Source organism: Anomaloglossus baeobatrachus, chromosome 7 (genome assembly GCF_048569485.1).
Source record: "Anomaloglossus baeobatrachus isolate aAnoBae1 chromosome 7, aAnoBae1.hap1, whole genome shotgun sequence".
Taxonomy (NCBI): Eukaryota; Metazoa; Chordata; class Amphibia; order Anura; family Aromobatidae; genus Anomaloglossus; species Anomaloglossus baeobatrachus.
The window spans coordinates 35,484,253-35,498,773 of NC_134359.1; the positions used below are offsets into that span (position 1 = coordinate 35,484,253).

At 52.6% G+C, this 14,521-nt stretch overlaps 1 protein-coding gene across 2 annotated transcripts in view; it reads left to right on the top strand.

Moving 5' to 3' along the window:
- Positions 1-14,521, top strand: part of RIF1 (replication timing regulatory factor 1) — a 234,742-nt gene that overhangs the window by 163,301 nt on the left and 56,920 nt on the right. For both annotated transcript variants that reach the window (XM_075317188.1, XM_075317189.1), the window contains exons 20-22: positions 95-241; positions 690-789; positions 1,363-1,639. In XM_075317188.1, the coding sequence (XP_075173303.1) occupies positions 95-241; positions 690-789; positions 1,363-1,639 (524 nt within the window). The remainder of the gene's footprint in view (positions 1-94; positions 242-689; positions 790-1,362; positions 1,640-14,521) is intronic.

Consider the following 14,521-nt stretch of genomic DNA (forward strand, 5'->3'; position numbering starts at 1 on the left):
AGCTTATACGCCAAAAAAGTGGTGACAGGTTCCCTTTTAAGGCTTGTAAACTGGTTGGACACAGTCCAGGTTTGATTGCTTTGCTCTCCTGCAGCCGACTATGAAGACGTTGTTGCGGACCTGGTCAGAGCTATATAAAGCATTTTCCCGCTGTGCTGCGCTGGTCACAACGACTGACGAGAATGTCTGCTGTGAAGAGCTCTGCTCCCGAATTCTTGCTGCATATGGAGATCAGACCTTGGTGAGTAACAATGCAGTTCACTTTTTTTTTTTTTTTTATACACCTAAAATACCAATTCATTAAGACTGATGGATCTCGCACTTGTTTTGCTGGAGTACAAGGTGCTGAATTCATCTTCAGTGGCGTGCACCGCACCAGAAAAGCTACTCCAGTCCGGGAACTGTAGTAGCATTTCTGTCTTACAAAACATCAGCATTTTTGATTAATTGGACAGGTGGAAGTAGCTCTACCCATTTTTATTTATTTTTTTTTTTTTGCTGCTCCCTTCCCCTTTAAAGCTGATTTATACTAGCTTGAAAATGCCAAAAAGTACAAAATTTTGCCACTTTTCAAAGCTTTTATGTTGCTTTTCTGGCGTAAAAGCTTTGAAACGGCCTCAATGTATATTGTAGAAACGTATAAACTATGGTTTGTGGATATTCAATTTTTTTTTTATATTTTTCTTTAGGATTTGCCACTCTTGGAAAGACTCGTTCAAGTCATTGGAGTAATCGTGGAATGTGTGAACTTTTCTCCTTTCAGCACAAAATTCCAGCCCAAAACTAAAAGTAATGCTAATTTGCTGCTTTTCTGTCCCCAATATGTGATTTGCAAAGCAGAACTATTAAAGGGAATCTGTCACCAGGTTTTTGCTCCTCCATCTGAGATCAGTATAAAATAGAGGCAGAGACCCTGAATCCAGCGATGTCACTTAAGCTGTTTACTGTCGTTTTTGATAAAAATCAATTTTTCTCACTTCATTGGTTGACACAGGAAACCATGGGTGTATGCTGCTGTTGCTAGGAGGCTGACACTATGCAAATAAAAAAGTTGACTCGTCCCCGGAAGTATACACCCACCAACTGGGACTAGGCTAGTCAGTTTTTAGATCTAACAGTTATTCAGAGCTGATGAATATGCTGGACTACCTGCAGCACACCAAGTAGTCCTGTAATGATAATCTACTGCTGATTAAACAATGATTTCATCAAAACTACATTAAGCAGCCCAGTAAGTGACACATTGCTGGAATCTCAAATTAGGTGGCAAAAACCTGGTGACCGATTCCCTTTAAGGCTGGGGCTATAGAAATTACATCGATATAAAACTTATATTAACCAGAAGGCATTGTTTTTTGTAAGGTCCTCTCACTCCAACTGATTGGGCGAAGAAGAAGAAAGGACCTCTGGGAAACCTGCTTTCTGTCTTGAAGCTACTTGAGAAGTTGATTGAAGGATTTCACGCGTTGTGCTCTGATCAGAGTCTGATAGAAGCCGGCGGCCCGACCCTGACTGCTGTGGGCTCCTCCATCGTCGGCTGCGTGTCCACCTGCATCAGCCACATCAGTTTACCCTCAGTCCTCACAACCGTGTTTTCATCGCTCACAAAGCCCATCTCTGTATTCTACGCTAAAACCAAGTGAGTAAGGCCTAATTTATTCAAACGTCTTGGGCTAGGTTCACATTTCCGTTAAAACGTATCAGTCACAATCCACGGCTCTGGTAAACAACGCAATCCGTTTAGCGGATTCCGTTGGGTCCCATAGACTTGTATTAGTGGCGGATTGCGACTGATGACCTTACGTTGCATCCGCTGCGTCGCGGTCAGTCGTTTTTGGACTGACCGCCGGGCGGAAACAACGTAGAATGTAACGTTTTTCAAGCTGTCAAAATTAACATGCCCCGCAGGAATCCGTCACCATCCATCACGCTTGTAATGTATGTCTATGGTGCTGGATTCCGTCGTAATCCGTTTTACGACTGAATCCAGCGCTAGATTCAGTCATGCTCTACTGAGCATGCCCAGCATGTTTGGCACACCCACTGGGCTGTTCCAAACACAAACGGATCATGACTAATCCGTCAAAAAACGGATGTAATGGACGCGACCGATCAGTTTTTTCACAGGATTTCTGTGAAAGGAATCCTGTGAAAAACAAATCCGTTGCGTCAGTTGACATCTAAGGCTAAGTTCACACTTCCGTTGTTTTGCATCAGTCACATGCGTTGCTTGACGCATGTGACTGATGCGTTGTACAACGGATGACAAAGAAAAGAATTTCTTTGTCGGACTCCGTTGTGTTCGGGGGGGCGGAGTTCGGGGGGCGTCAGTGCCACGGTCTGCATGGCTGGGGACGTGTGTGTGTGTGTGTGTGTGTGTACACATGCGGAGTGTGGGAGGGGGCGGAGCCGAGTGGTGAAGTGTCGGCCTCCTTGCACACTGTATCCAGGGTGAATATCGGGTAAAAGCAAAGCACTTTTCTTCGGCGCTCCATTGGGAGACCCAGACGATTGGGTGTATAGCTATTGCCTCCGGAGGCCACACAAAGCATTACACTAAAAAGTGTAAGGCCCCTCCCCTTCTGGCTATACACCCCCAGTGGGATCACTGGCTCACCAGTTTTCTGCTTTGTGCGAAGGAGGTCAGACATCCACGCATAGCTCCACTGTTTAGTCAGCAGCAGCTGCTGACTATATCGGATGGAAGAAAAGAGGGCCCATATAGGGCCCCCAGCATGCTCCCTTCTCACCACGCTTGTGGTTTGTAAGGTTGAGGTACCTATTGCTGGTACGGAGGCTGGAGCCCACATGCTGCTTTCCTTCCCCATCCCCCTGAGGGGCTCTGAGGAAGTGGGATCTTACCGGCCCCAAAGCCCTGAGGCCGGGCTCCATCCACAGACCCATTGAACCTGCTGGATACGGAGCTGGGTACCGTTCAGGGACATGGCCCTGCACCATTCAGGTACTCAGTGTCCCCGTACACACAGGCACAGCACACTCCAGACTTGCTGGGTGTGCTAGTGCGCCGGGGACAGTAAAGGGTTACAGTCACTGCAGCCTAGCTGAGTGACTTTATTTATTGGGAACTACCGCGCCGGACGCTCCGGGAGCGGCGGCGCGGCTGGGACTTGTAGTGCGCCGGGGACTTAGCGCCGACCGCGCTTTTACGGCGGCGGCGCTTATAAATCCAGTCCCCGGCTTTTGCGGCCTAGCTCCGCTTCGTTCCCGCCCCCACCCTGTCAATCAGGGTAGGGGAGAGACGCTGTACAATCAGCAGCGCCGAGGGCTGGAGCCTTATTTACATGCTCCAGCCCTCTCACTGGACACTGTGGGACGCCGGTTTCCCGCTCTGACTTGGGGCACGCCCACGGCCCGCCCCTACTCACACGAGCTGGAGAAGGACGCCGGCAGCCATTCCTGCAGTCCGAGCTGAGAGAACGGACTCTGGGCAACCAGGCACAGGACTAGGGCGACCACACACCCGCTTATAGGCGGGCGGTAAGCGGCACCTGAAGTGCTGACCCCACTAAATACCGCATTTGTCCATTTGTATTTTATGCTTACACTGCATAGGTCGCTATTTTTGGCTATATGCCCTCTTAGATGGCGACACATCAGCAGCAGGAAAGCAGGGGTGCTAAGGCACAGGCTTTCTATGCTGCTTGTATTGCATGTACTGAGGTGTTCATGTGTATTTATGCTTGTATGCTATACACTGCACTGTACGGTCGCTAGTCTTGGCTATATTCGCCTAGAATGGCTAGACTACAGCAGCAGAAAAGCAAGGGTGCTGAGGCACAGGTTTTTTCTATGCTGCTTGTGTTGCAGTGTTCATTTGTACTTATGCTTGTATGCTATACATTGCACTGTATGGTCGCTATTCTGGGATATATTCCCCTAGATGGCTAGTCTACAGCAGCAGAAAAGCAGGGGTGCCAAGGCACAGGCTTTCTATGCGGCTTGTACTGCATGTGCTGCAGTGTTCATTTGTACTTTATGCTGGTATGCTATACATTGCACTGTACGGTCGCCATTCTTGGCTCTATACTCCTAGATGGCTAGTCGGCAGCAGCATATAAGCAACACAGGCTTTCGATGCTGTTTTTACTGCATGTGATACTGTTCCACGGCACTGAACCCCATTGTGTGCAATGCTCCCCTGTAGCACTTGGTCAGCCGGGGTCTCTACTAGACGTGGCCAAAGGAACCATCTGTCAACCCTGTCCAAGGACAGGGACGGAGTTGCAATGGGATAGAGACTTGCAGTCCGGACAGGCCATGGGCAATCTGGATCATTGCTCCCTGGCCACCCTCATTTGGAATAAAATCGGTGCTCCGGGGGGGTCCCAGGAAGACTCTCTGTATGATGAGGCAGACGTAGCTCATCAGGACTTTGATCCTGACACCGCTCTCAATCCGGATACACCGGATGGTGACGCCATAAGGAATGATCCTATAGCGTCCATCAATGGAATGTTGGATCTTTCTCCCTCAGCTCCCCCAGCGGAGGAGTCAGCTTCACAGCAGGAGAAGTCCCATTTCAGTAGCTCAAACGTATATTGAGTTTTTTTCTGGCCACGCTGACTTCAGAGAAGCAGTCCAGGAACACCACGCTTACCAGATAAGCGTTTTCTCCAAACGTATTAAGGATACACGTTATCCCTTTCCCCCTGACGTGATCAAGCACTGGACCCTGGGTCCAAAGGTGGATTCTCCAATCTCCAGGCTTGCGGCTAGAGCCATAGTTGCAGTAGAGATGGGACTTCACTTAAAGATGCCATTGACAGACAGATGGACTCTGGTTGAAATCTGTCTATGAGGCTATCGGCGTGTCGGTTGCTCCGGCATTCACAGCCGTATGGGCACCCTAAGCTTTTCAGCTGTTCTTGCGCAGCTGGTCTTGAGCACATGTACATCTGTGCCGCAGGGGCGTCCGTAACCTCGCAATGTCTGCATTGCGACTTACCCTATGAATGCTGTCCTGGAAGGACAGTCGAGGTTTCGGTCCTTCCCAAGCTCGGGCAGGTCCCAATTGTCCTCGTCCAAAAGGGCTGAAAAGCCTCAGAGGGGCTCAGCTTCCGGCCGGGCTCAATCACGCCCAAGGAAGGCAGCCGGAGGAACCGCTACCAAGGCGGTCTCCTCATGACTCTCAGCTCTCTCATCTCTCCGCATCCGCAGTTGATGGCAGACTTGCTCGCCTTTGGCGACATTTAGCTGCCACAGGTCACAGACCGGTGGGTGAGGGACATTGTGCCCACGTGCACAGGACAGAGTTCTGTTCTCGTCCTCCGACTCGATTCTTCAGAACGTCCCCACCTCCCCACCGAGCCGATGCTCTTCTGCAGGCAGAAGGAGTGGTAATCCCTGTTCCTCTTCAGGAACAAGACACGGTTTTCCTCCAATCTGGTTGTGGTGCCAAAAAAGGATGGCTCTTTCCGTTCCGTTCTGGACCTAGAACTGCTCAACAAGCACGTGGAGGCCAGGCGGTTCCGGATGAAACCCTCCGCTCCGTCATTGCCTCAATGTCTCAAGGAAATTTCCTAGCATCAATAGACATCAAACATGCTTATCTCCACGTGCCGTTTGCTACAGAGCACCACTGTTTTCTACGTTTCGTGATAGGAGACGACCATCTTCAGTTCGTAGCTCTGCCATTCGGTCTGGCGACAGCCCCACGGGTGTTCACCAAGGTCATGGCGGCAGTGGTAGCAGTCTTGCACTCACAGGGACACTCTGTGATCCCTTACTTGGACGATCTACTTGTCAAGGCACCCTCTCAAGAGGCATGCCAACTCAGCCTGAATGTTGCGCTGGAGACTCTCCAGACGTTCGGGTGGATCATCAACTTCTCAAAGTCAAACCTGTCACCGACCCAATCACTAACGTATCTTGGCATGGAGTTTCATACCCTCTCAGCGATAGTGAAGCTTCCGCTGGACAAGCAGCGGTCACTACAGACTGGGGTGCAGACTCTCCTTCAAGGTCAGTCGCACTCCTTAAGACGCCTCATGCACTTCCTCGGGAAGATGGTGGCGGCAATGGAGGCGGTTCCGTTTGCGCAGTTTCATCTGCGTCCACTTCAATGGGACATTCTCCGCCAATGGGACGGGAAGTCAACATCCCTGAACAGGAAAGTATCACTTTCACAGACGGCCAAGGACTCTCCGCAATGGTGGCTTCTTCCCACCTCATTATCACAGGGAAGATCCTTCCTACCACCGTCTTGGGCGGTGGTCACGACAGACGCGAGTCTGTCAGGGTGGGGAGCAGTTTTTCTCCACCACAGGGCTCAGGGTACGTGGACTCAGCAGGAGTCCACCCTTCAGATCAATGTTCTGGAAATCAGAGCAGTGTATCTTGCCCTACTAGCCTTCCAGCAGTGGCTGGAAGGAAAGCAGATCCGAATTCAGTCGGACAACTCCACAGCGGTGGCATACATCAACCACCAAGGAGGGACACGCAGTCTGCAAGCCTTCCAGGAAGTCCGGCGGATTCTGATGTGGGTGGAGGACAGAGCATCCACCATATCCGCAGTTCACATCCCGGGCGTAGAAAACTGGGAAGCAGACTTCCTCAGTCGCCAGGGCATGGACGCAGGGGAATGGTCCCTTCACCCGGACGTGTTTCAGGAAATCTGTCGCCGCTGGGGGGTGCCGGACGTCGATCTAATGGCGTCTCGGCACAACAACAAAGTTCCGGCCTTCATGGCGCGGTCTCGCGATCAAAGAGCTCTAGCGGCAGACGCCCTAGTACAAGATTGGTCGCAGTTCCGGCTCCCTTATGTGTTTCCACCTCTGGCACTCTTACCCAGAGTGCTACGCAAGATCAGATCCGATTGCAGCCGCGTCATACTCGTCGCCCCAGACTGGCCGAGGAGGGCGTGGTATCCGGATCTGTGGCATCTCACGGTCGGCAAACCGTGGGCACTACCAGACCGACCAGACTTACTGTCCCAAGGGCCGTTTTTCCATCGGAATTCTGCGGCCCTGAACCTGACTGTGTGGCCATTGAATCCTGGATCCTAGCGTCTTCAGGATTATCCCAAGGGGTTGTGGCCACCATGAGACAGGCTAGGAAGTCCACGTCTGCTAAGATCTACCATAGAACGTGGAAGATTTTCTTATCCTGGTGCTCTGCACAAGGAGTATCCCCCTGGCCATTCCAGTTACCTAATCTTCTTTCCTTCCTGCAAGCCGGGTTGGAAAAGGGCTTGTCGCTCGGCTCCCTTAAAGGGCAAGTCTCAGCACTATCCGTGTTTTTTCAGAAGCGTCTAGCACGACTGTCTAAAGTGCGTACGTTCCTGCAGGGCGTTTGTCATATCGTCCCTCCGTACAGGCGGCCATTAGATCCATGGGATCTAATCAGAGTACTAGTTGCTCTCCAGAAGCCGCCCTTCGAACCTCTGAAGGAGGTTTCCCTTTCACGACTATCACAGAAAGTGGCCTTTCTGGTAGCGATCACGTCTCTTCGGAGAGTGTCTGAGCTGGCAGCGCTGTCATCCAAGGCTCCCTTCCTGGTGTTCCACCAGGACAAGGTAGTGCTGCGCCCCATTCAGGAGTTTCTCCCTAAGGTGGTATCCTCTTTTCATCTTAATCAGGATATCTCTTTGCCTTCTTTTTGTCCTCATGCAGTTCTTCGGTATGAGAAGGATTTATATTTGTTAGATCTGGTGAGAGCACTCAGAATCTACATTTCCCGCACGGCGCCCCTGCGCCGTTCGGATGCACTCTTTGTCCTTGTCGCTGGTAAGCGCAAAGGGTCGCAGGCTTCTAAGGCCACCCTGGCTCGATGGATCAAAGAACCAATTCTTGAAGCCTACCGTTCTGCTGGGCTTCCGGTTCCATCAGGGCTGAAGGCCCACTCTACCAGAGCCGTGGGTGCGTCCTGGGCATTACGACACCAGGCTACGGCTCAACAGGTGTGCCAGGCAGCTACCTGGTCGAGTCTGCACACTTTCACCAAACATTATCAGGTGCATACCTATGCTTCGGCGGACGCCAGCCTAGGTAGAAGAGTCCTGCAGGCGGCAGTTGCCTCCCCGTAGGGGAGGGCTGTCTTCGCAGCTCTAACATGAGGTATTCTGTACCCACCCAGGGACAGCTTTTGGACGTCCCAATCGTCTGGGTCTCCCAATGGAGCGCCGAAGAAGGGAATTTTGTTACTTACCGTAAATTCCTTTTCTTCGGCGCTCTATTGGGAGACCCAGACGATTGGGTGTATAGCACTGCCTCCGGAGGCCACACAAAGCAATTACACTAAAAAGTGTAAGGCCCCTCCCCTTCTGGCTATACACCCCCAGTGGGATCACTGGCTCACCAGTTTTCTGCTTTGTGCGAAGGAGGTCAGACATCCACGCATAGCTCCACTGTTTGTAGTCAGCAGTAGCTGCTGGCTATATCGGATGGAAGAAAAGAGGGCCCATATGGGGCCCCCAGCATGCTCCCTTCTCACCCGCGGTGGTGCTTGTAAGGTTGAGGTACCTATTGCTGGTACAGAGGCTGGAGCCCACATGCTGTTTTCCTTCCACATCCCCTGGAGGGCTCTGTGGAAGTGGGATCTTGCCGGCCCCCAAGCCCTGGGGCCGGGCTCCATCCACAGACCCAGAGAACCTGCTGGATTTGGAGCGGGAGTGCCGTTCAGGGACAAGGCCCTGCAACTTTCAGGTACTCTGTGTCCCCGGCAGGCACGGACACTCTCAAGGCTTGCTGAGCGTTATAGTGCGCCGGGGACAGTAGCGCTGTGCGCTGGGGTTAGGTCACTGCAGCTTTGCTGAGTGACGTTACATGTTGGGAACTACTGCGCCGACCGCTCCTGGAGCGGCGGCGCAGCTGCGACTTGTGGTGCGCCGGGGACTTTGCGCCGACCGCGCTTTTACGGCGGCGGCGCTTCTAACTTTAGCCCCCGGCTTCTGCGGCCTAGCGCCGCTTCGTTCCCGCCCCCACCCTGTCAATCAGGGTAGGGGAAAGACGCTGCTCAATCGGCAGCGCCGAGGGCTGGAGCTTTATTTACATGCTCCAGCCCTCTCACTAGGCACAGTGGGAAGCAGGCTTCCCGCTCTTCGTCTGTATACGCCCAGGGCCCGCCCCCCCCTCTCCACAAGGACGCCGGCAGCCATTACACATGCAGTCTGGCTGGGGAAAGGCAGCAGGCTCTGGGAGACCCAGACTAAAGGGATTTCGGCGACCACACACCCGCTCCTAAGCGGGCGGTAAGCAGCACATTAGTGCTGGCCCCACTAGTGCCTCAGTGTTATATTAGTGTACTTTTTTCTTGGTACCATATATATATATATATATAGTTGCACTGTAAGGTCGCTTCTCGGCTGGACACCCTGTACTGCTCTGAGGAGGCAGCAACATGTCATCCGCAAAACGCAAGGGTGCCAAGGCAAGGGCTGTGTACATTGCTTGTACAGCATGTGGGGCTAATCTACCAGCAGGCTCCAACGACTCTCATTGTGTGCAATGTTCAGTCCCAGTGGCACTTCGTCAGCCAGAGCCTATGGTGGTAGTGGCCCAGGCAGAGACGCCTGTGAACCCTGCCCCGGTGACGGGGACAGACTTTGCAGTTTTTGCCGATAAAATGTCTGTGACTATGACAAAAATCCTGGAGACCTTGCAGTCCAGGCCAGTTATTCAGACCATGGACACTGCTGTGCCTATGTTCCCCGGTCCCCCTCAGTTGGAACTAATCCGTACTTCAAGGGGGTCTCAAGCATCACAGGCTGAAGTCTCTGACTCAGATGACAGTCCCAGGCAGCCTAAGCGAGCTCGCTGGGAAAGACCCTCGACGTCATCACACTGCTCAGGGTCTCAGCGAGCAGAGTCTCTCTGTGATGAGACTGAGGACGGTGATCAGGATTCTAATCCTGAGGCCCCTCTCAATCTGGATGCCCCTGATGGTGACGCCATGGTTAATGACCTTATATCGGCAATTAATAGGCTGTTGGATATTTCTCCCCCAGCCCCTTCTGCAGAGGAGGCAGCTGCACAGCAGGAGAAGTTCCATTTCCTGTATCCCAAGCGTAAATTAAGTGCTTTTTTGGACCACTCTGACTTCAGAGAATCAATCCAGAAACACGACGCTCATCCAGACAAGCGTTTCTCTAAACGTTCTAAGGATACCCGTTATCCTTTTCCCTCTGAGGTAGCCAAACGCTGGACCCAGTGTCCAAAGGTGGATCCCCCAATTTCCAAGCTTGCGGCTAGATCCATAGTCGCAGTAGAGGATGGCGCTTCCCTTAAAGATGCCAACGACAGACAGATGGACCTTTGGTTGAAATCTGTCTATGAAGCTATCGGCGCGTCGTTTGCTCCAGCATTCGCGGCCGTGTGGGCACTCCAAGCTATTTCAGCTGGTTTAGCACAGGTGGATGCTGTCATACATCCAGCAGTACCGCAGGTGGCGTCCCTAACTTCGCAAATGTCTGCGTTTGCGACCTATGCTATCAATGCTGTCCTAGAATCTACGAGCCGTACCGCTATGGCGTCCGCCAATTCTGTGGTTTTGCGCAGAGCCTTGTGGTTAAAGGACTGGAAAGCAGATGCTGGTTCCAAAAAATGCTTAACCAGCTTGCCATTATCTAGAGACAGACTGTTTGGTGAGCCATTGGCGGAAATCATAAAACAGTCCAAGGGTAAGGACTCTTCCTTACCACAGCCCAGGGCAAGTAAACCTCAACAGAAAAAGTGGCAGTCGAGGTTTCGCTCCTTTCGAGGCTCGGGCAAGGCCCAATTCTCCTCGTCCAAACGGACTCAGAAAGAACAAGGGAGCTCAGATTCCTGGCGGGCTCACTCACGCCCCAGGAAAGCAAATGGAGGAACCGCTTCCAAAGCGGCTACCTCATGACTTTCGGCCTCCTCCCTCCGCATCCTCGGTCGGTGGCAGGCTCTCCCGCTTTTGCGACATTTGGCTGTCACAGGTCAAAGACCGGTGGGTAACAGACATTTTGTCTCGCGGGTACAGAATCGAGTTCAGTTCTCGGCCTCCACTTCGGTTCTTCAGAACCTCCCCACACCCCAACCGGGCAGATGCCCTGCTGCAGGCGGTGGACTCTCTAAGAGCAGGAGGAGTCGTGATCCCTGTCCCCCCTCAGGAACGGGGGCGAGGATTTTACTCCAATCTCTTTGTGGTTCCAAAAAAGGACGGCTCATTCCGTCCTGTTCTGGACCTAAAGCTGCTCAACAAGCATGTGAACGCCAGGCGGTTCCGGATGGAATCCCTCCGCTCAGTCATTGCCTCAATGTCTCAAGGAGATTTCCTAGCATCAATAGACATCAAAGATGCTTATCTCCACGTGCCGATTGCTACAGAGCACCAACGTTTTCTACGCTTCGTGATAGGAGACGACCATCTCCAGTTCGTAGCTCTGCCATTTGGTCTGGCGACAGCCCCTCGGGTGTTCACCAAGATCATGGCGGCAGTGGTAGCAGTCTTGCACTCTCACGGACACTCTGTGATCCCTTACTTGGACGATCTACTGGTCAAGGCACCCTCTCAAGAGGCATGCCATCTCAGCCTGAATGTTGCACTGGAGACTCTCCAGGCGTTCGGGTGGATCATCAACTTCCCAAAGTCAAATCTGTCACCGACCCAATCACTAACGTATCTTGGCATGGAGTTTCATACTCTCTCAGCGATAGTGAAGCTTCCGCTGGACAAGCAGAGGTCTCTACAGACTGGGGTGCAGGCTCTCCTTCAAAGTCAGTCGCACTCCTTAAGACGCCTCATGCACTTCCTCGGGAAGATGGTGGCGGCAATAGAGGCGGTTCCGTTTGCGCAGTTTCATCTGCGTCCACTTCAATGGGACATTCTCCGCCAATGGGACGGGAAGTCAACATCCCTGGACAGGAAAGTCTCCCTTTCCCAAACGGCCAAGGACTCTCTGCAGTGGTGGCTCCTTTCCACCTCATTATCACAGGGAAGATCCTTCCTACCACCGTCCTGGGCGGTGGTCACGACAGACGCGAGTCTGTCAGGGTGGGGAGCAGTGTTTCTCCACCACAGGGCTCAGGGTACGTGGACTCAGCAGGAGTCCACCCTTCAGATCAATGTTCTGGAAATCAGAGCAGTGTATCTTGCCCTACTAGCCTTCCAACAGTGGCTGGAAGGGAAGCAGATCCGAATTCAATCGGACAACTCCACAGCGGTGGCATACATCAATCACCAAGGGGGGACACGCAGTCGGCAAGCCTTCCAGGAAGTCCGGCGGATTCTGATGTGGGTGGAAGCCACGGCCTCCACCATATCCGCGGTTCACATCCCCGGCGTAGAAAACTGGGAAGCAGACTTCCTCAGTCGCCAGGGCATGGACGCAGGGGAATGGTCCCTTCACCCGGACGTGTTTCAGGAAATCTGTCGCCGATGGGGAAGGCCGGACGTCGACCTAATGGCGTCCCGGCACAACAACAAGGTCCCAACCTTCATGGCACGGTCTCGCGATCAAAGAGCTCTGGCGGCAGACGCCCTAGTGCAAGATTGGTCGCAGTTCCGGCTCCCTTATGTGTTTCCACCTCTGGCACTCTTGCCCAGAGTGTTACGCAAGATCAGATCCGACTGCAGCCGCGTCATACTCGTCGCTCCAGACTGGCCGAGGAGGGCGTGGTATCCGGATCTGTGGCATCTCACGGTCGGCCAACCGTGGGCACTACCAGACCGACCAGACTTACTGTCCCAAGGGCCTTTTTTCCATCGGAATTCTGCGGCCCTGAACCTGACTGTGTGGCCATTGAGTCCTGGATCCTAGCGTCTTCAGGCTTACCCCAAGGGGTCGTTGCCACCATGAGACAGGCTAGGAAACCCACGTCTGCTAAGATCTACCACAGAACGTGGAGGATATTCTTATCCTGGTGCTCTGCTCAGGGAGTGTCTCCCTGGCCATTTGCATTGCCTACCTTTCTTTCTTTCCTGCAATCTGGGTTAGAAAAAGGTTTGTCGCTCGGCTCCCTTAAAGGACAAGTCTCGGCGCTATCCGTTTTTTTTCAGAAGCGTCTAGCACGACTTTCTAAGGTGCGCACGTTCCTACAGGGGGTTTGCCATATCGTTCCCCCGTACAAGCGGCCGTTAGATCCATGGGATCTGAACAGGGTACTAGTTGCCCTCCAGAAGCCGCCCTTCGAGCCTCTGAGGGAGGTTTCACTTTCTAGACTATCACAGAAAGTGGCTTTTCTGGTAGCGATCACATCTCTTCGGAGAGTGTCTGAGCTGGCAGCGCTGTCATCCAAGGCTCCCTTCCTGGTCTTCCACCAGGACATGGTAGTGCTGCGCCCCATTCAGGAGTTTCTCCCGAAGGTGGTATCCTCTTTTCATCTTAATCAGGATATCTCTTTGCCTTCGTTTTGTCCTCATGCAGTTCATCGGTATGAGAAGGATTTACATTTGTTAGATCTGGTGAGAGCACTCAGAATCTACATTTCCCGCACGGCGCCCCTGCGCCGTTCGGATGCACTCTTTGTCCTTGTCGCTGGTAAGCGCAAAGGGTCGCAGGCTTCTAAGGCCACCCTGGCTCGATGGATCAAAGAACCAATTCTTGAAGCCTACCGTTCTGCTGGGCTTCCGGTTCCATCAGGGCTGAAGGCCCATTCTACCAGAGCCGTGGGTGCGTCCTGGGCATTGCGACACCAGGCTACGGCTCAACAGGTGTGCCAGGCAGCTACCTGGTCGAGTCTGCACACTTTCACCAAACATTATCAGGTGCATACCTATGCTTCGGCGGACGCCAGCCTAGGTAGAAGAGTCCTGCAGGCGGCAGTTGCCTCCCCGTAGGGGAGGGCTGTCTTGCAGCTCTAACATGAGGTATTTCTTTACCCACCCAGGGACAGCTTTTGGACGTCCCAATCGTCTGGGTCTCCCAATAGAGCGCCGAAGAAGAAGGGAATTTTGTTACTTACCGTAAATTCCTTTTCTTCTAGCTCTTATTGGGAGACCCAGCACCCGCCCTGTTGTCCTTCGGGATTTTTGGGTTTTTTCGGGTACACATGTTGTTCATGTTGAACGGTTTTTCAGTTCTCCGATGTTACTCGGAGTGAATTTGTTTAAACCAGTTATTGGCTTTCCTCCTTCTTGCTTTTGCACTAAAACTGGTGAGCCAGTGATCCCACTGGGGGTGTATAGCCAGAAGGGGAGGGGCCTTACACTTTTTAGTGTAATGCTTTGTGTGGCCTCCGGAGGCAGTAGCTATACACCCAATCGTCTGGGTCTCCCAATAGGAGCTAGAAGAAAAGGAATTTACGGTAAGTAACAAAATTCCCTTCTTTGCTTGGTTACCCGATATTTATCTTGGATACCAGCTTAGCGTGGGCTCCCTGCACCCGTAACCACTGTAAATATCGGGTAACTAACCAAAGCGCATTGCTTGGTTACCCGATGTTTATCCTGGTTATGGGGACGGGGAGCCAGAGAGCGCATGTGCAGCGAAATCCTACGGATCGTGCTGCTCAAAAAAACGTTACATGCTGCGTTGCTCACGCCCGGCGGTCAATTAAAAAACGACTGACCGCGACGCAGCGGATGCAACGCAGCA